General features: G+C 50.9%; 1 protein-coding gene across 1 annotated transcript in view; it reads right to left on the bottom strand.

The window, feature by feature from the left end:
* Positions 1 to 3,413, bottom strand: part of DBH (dopamine beta-hydroxylase (dopamine beta-monooxygenase)) — a 14,214-nt gene that overhangs the window by 10,523 nt on the left and 278 nt on the right. The window contains exons 2-3 of the mRNA XM_010139207.1: positions 3,216 to 3,413; positions 844 to 990 (exon numbers count right to left, since the gene is read on the bottom strand). Coding sequence (XP_010137509.1) covers positions 844 to 990; positions 3,216 to 3,413 — 345 coding nt within the window. The remainder of the gene's footprint in view (positions 1 to 843; positions 991 to 3,215) is intronic.

Raw genomic sequence — 3,413 nt, 5'->3', positions numbered from 1 at the left:
GCTGAACCCAGTGAGCTCTGGACAGGAGATAAAGAAGAAAGGAAAAAAGAGATTAATTTTTTTCTTAAAGGATCCCAGAATCCTTTAGACTTGCGAGTCTTTTCCTGGTTCACACACAGATTTTTTTCCTCCAGGGCTCTCTGTGTTTTGGCAGACAGTAGACATTTCTCACCACACAACAAGCTTTTGAAAACCAGCAACAAAAACTCAAGGACACTCAGTGCCCATGTTGACTTTAAAATATCCTGCTCATCAAAGGCTTTCATCTGAAGTGAGCCTTGCACCGATTCCTGCCCACACCCAGGGCCATGGCTGAGACCCTGAAGCTCTTCGACATCCGTGCTGGGAAGGTTTCCCCCGAATCCCATCTCACGGGGGAACGGTGATTGCAGACCCAGAGGGACTTCACTGAACCCCACCCGAGCGCACCGCAGCTGCTCTGTTTGCCGTCCCTGTGCTCTGACTCCTGCCACAACTCTCCTCTTTGCCTCCTGTGGAACACTGCCAACACCTCAGTGTAACACTCCAAGCATTGGCTCCAGATTGCAAACTGGAGTGATGCAGGAGGGTATTTATATAGACCTAACGCATGCTTAATGTGAGTGGATGATGCAAACAAGCTAAAATCTATAGAGGTTTATAAGGGGTTGTAAATAAATTGTGCCAAACATTACTCGTGTCCCAGGACTGACACCTGCAGCACGCTTCCTTTCTGCCTTATGAACGAACACCTGATGCTGTCCCCAGAACAAAGCACTGGTCAGGTATAACTACGCGGGTCAGCGTTTGGAGCTCTGCTCCAGGCCTGGGGTGTGCTCTAGTGGGGTGAGGGCGATGCTGTACCTCTATAAGGTAGTCCTTGGGGTCACAGGTGCTGAAGGCTCTTCTGAAGAGAAGGTAGAGCCCCTCAGGAGCCCTCCAAGCCCTGAGGAGCTGGTAGTCCTGCTGTGAGTCCATGTGGAGCTGCGCCTTGGCATCGCTCCAGGCATCCTGCAGGAAGAAGAGCACCCTGCTAAGTCAGGAGGCTCCGCTGGCCCCGCTGAGCCTGAGAAGCCTGAGAAGCCCACAGCAGTGACTTCCAGCAGCACCACAGGTTGTGAAATCCTCCTTCTGCTCACCCTCCAGCTGGTTCACCACCCACATCCCAGAGGTAGACTGTGTTTTGGTTGCCCCATGCTCCCCCCCCCAGCAGCCCATGGGCAGAGCCATGCCGGCTCAGCATGGCAGACATCTGAAATATGTGACCCGGCATTAACAGGCTGCAGAAAGGCCGTTACAAGTTGAGATGCAACTGAGGGAACAGACGCGGGTGGAGGAAAGCCCACAGGGACACGTCAGTGTGTCACATCGGTCTGTGCTGTGGTTTGGGTGTATTTGGCTGGGGGGGACCTTCTGGGGTGGGGATGATGTGCTCTCCAAGACCTTTGTCACAAACCAGCTGCTCTCAGTCTAAGATCAGGCTCTTGCTGGGCTGTAGTGTCAGCCTGAGAAATTGCTACCACTCTTCAAGATCCTTAATTTGTTGTGACCAGAGTGTTTTGACAGACCAGCGAGGCCTCTCGAAAACTGCTCCTTGTTAACTATGATGTCAAAGCCCACTGAGAAGCAAAGCAGTGGGTTACTCTTGTGCTTAAGGATTTGAAGGTCTGACATATAAAATCCTGCAATAATTTGGATTTGAATGGTGGTGTCTTCTTGATCTTTTGCATCTCCCCTTGATATCTACACAAGTGGCATTGGTGCTCTTAACTTCGGAGAAAAAAAACAGAAGAAAAAGAATAAAGCATCTTGGCATCATTTCAGCCAGAAGCATAGAGTGATATTTCAAGAACATATTGTCCTTAGAGGGGGAGAGTAAAATCAGCTACATGAAGCCTGCATGACATTTGTTTTCATAGGAATATGGTGTGCAAATTAATCTTGTAGTACATGGGAGGTTAAGCAAATTTGGATCTTTTTAACAGCTGACGTCCTTATCCAGAAGAAAGGCTGCTGGGAGGGAGAAAACCGGGACTGGGAAGATTTGTAAAAATCTGCTTGCAGGATGCTGTTCAGCACCCACTGAAAGAGAAAGCCCAAACGCTGCCCGGTGTTTAATTCAGCGCTGTTTGTCTTTTGGGGAGCACGGGGAGGCAGGTTAGAAATGATCCTTTATGGATTTTTAACATGATGCTGTGAAATACTGTAGCATTCAGGCCACCAGGCATCCTGAATGGCTGGTAATTAGCAGGAAACCAGTACGGATAATAAGCCCTTCTTTTCATCCTTTCATTACACTGCAGATCCCATTGCGGCTGATTGCGAACGAATGTGTTTTCTGGTTAATTTGAAGTAAGCAGAGAGGTAAAAATTTAACTTAGTGGAAAGCCTCACACTTGAAAAAATGTGAATCGCTTTTTGCAGCCGAGCGTAACTGCCATAAGCCTGACGAGGTGCTCTGGGGATGGGGAGCTGCTGGAGAGCCCAGGGGTGGTGACTGCGACTGCAGCACGGGTGGAAAGACAAACCAAACAAGAGCCTGGGCAAATGGACCGGGTCAGAAAGGACAGCGATTTGCGATAGCAAACAGCAAAATTAGAGATGAGATCTCCCCGCCATCTCCTGTCACAAGGCATTTACATATGGCCCAAATCCATCTGCATGTTTAATTTCGGGTAACGCCGCGCCGCTGGAAGGCAGCCGTCAGGGCGGGTTTTCCTGTGTCCTGCTGATCGCTGCGATCGCGCCGGACACGACTCCAGCTGCGTTCTTGGTGCTGGCAGGAGCAGCCTGACCGGGTGATAACTTTAGCAGTGTCTCAAAGTTGTTAGCGGGAGCAGTGGTTATTTTTTCATCTGACTGACAGCAGCGCACGTGCAAACCAAGGTGTTGGTGCATCCTGCGTGGGTGTGTGTGAGCGTGAGCTGGTCCGAGTACCCACCTGTGGGAGCTCTTTGTGGCAAAACACAGCCAAGACATCTAGGTTCAGCCTGGCTGATGTGCTGCCGTATTTATTCTTTTCTCTTTGGGTTTAAGACCCAGTGCCAAACCCATAGTGCAGACCTCATCTGTGGCTCCCTCTGGGATAGAAACCCCCAACGCCTTGCAGACCCTTTCCAGCAGTGGTCCAGCGTGCGCCATGCCCTGGACCAGCCCCACACTTTCAAACCACAAGCCAGATTCACCCACAGGGAGGCAACCCCAAAAGCAGCCATGCAAACGTACAAGTGACTCACCCCAAAATAGGAATTGTGCCCGTCGCTCCAGAGCACAGCCAGGTCTGCGTTCTCGAACTCGCCCCTGTCTGACATCCCAAAGAGGAGCCCAAACTGCAGGTCCCTGATGAGGAGCTGGAAATGCACGACTTGCTTGGGATAGCTGACGTTCCAGGAGAGCTCGAGCAAGCCCCGAGGATCGAGGGGCACCTTGTAGGG

The sequence above is a fragment of the Buceros rhinoceros genome, unplaced genomic scaffold (assembly GCF_000710305.1).
Source record: "Buceros rhinoceros silvestris isolate BGI_N320 unplaced genomic scaffold, ASM71030v1 scaffold1417, whole genome shotgun sequence".
Taxonomy (NCBI): domain Eukaryota; kingdom Metazoa; phylum Chordata; class Aves; order Bucerotiformes; family Bucerotidae; genus Buceros; species Buceros rhinoceros.
This window is presented reverse-complemented; position numbering and strand designations above follow the sequence as displayed.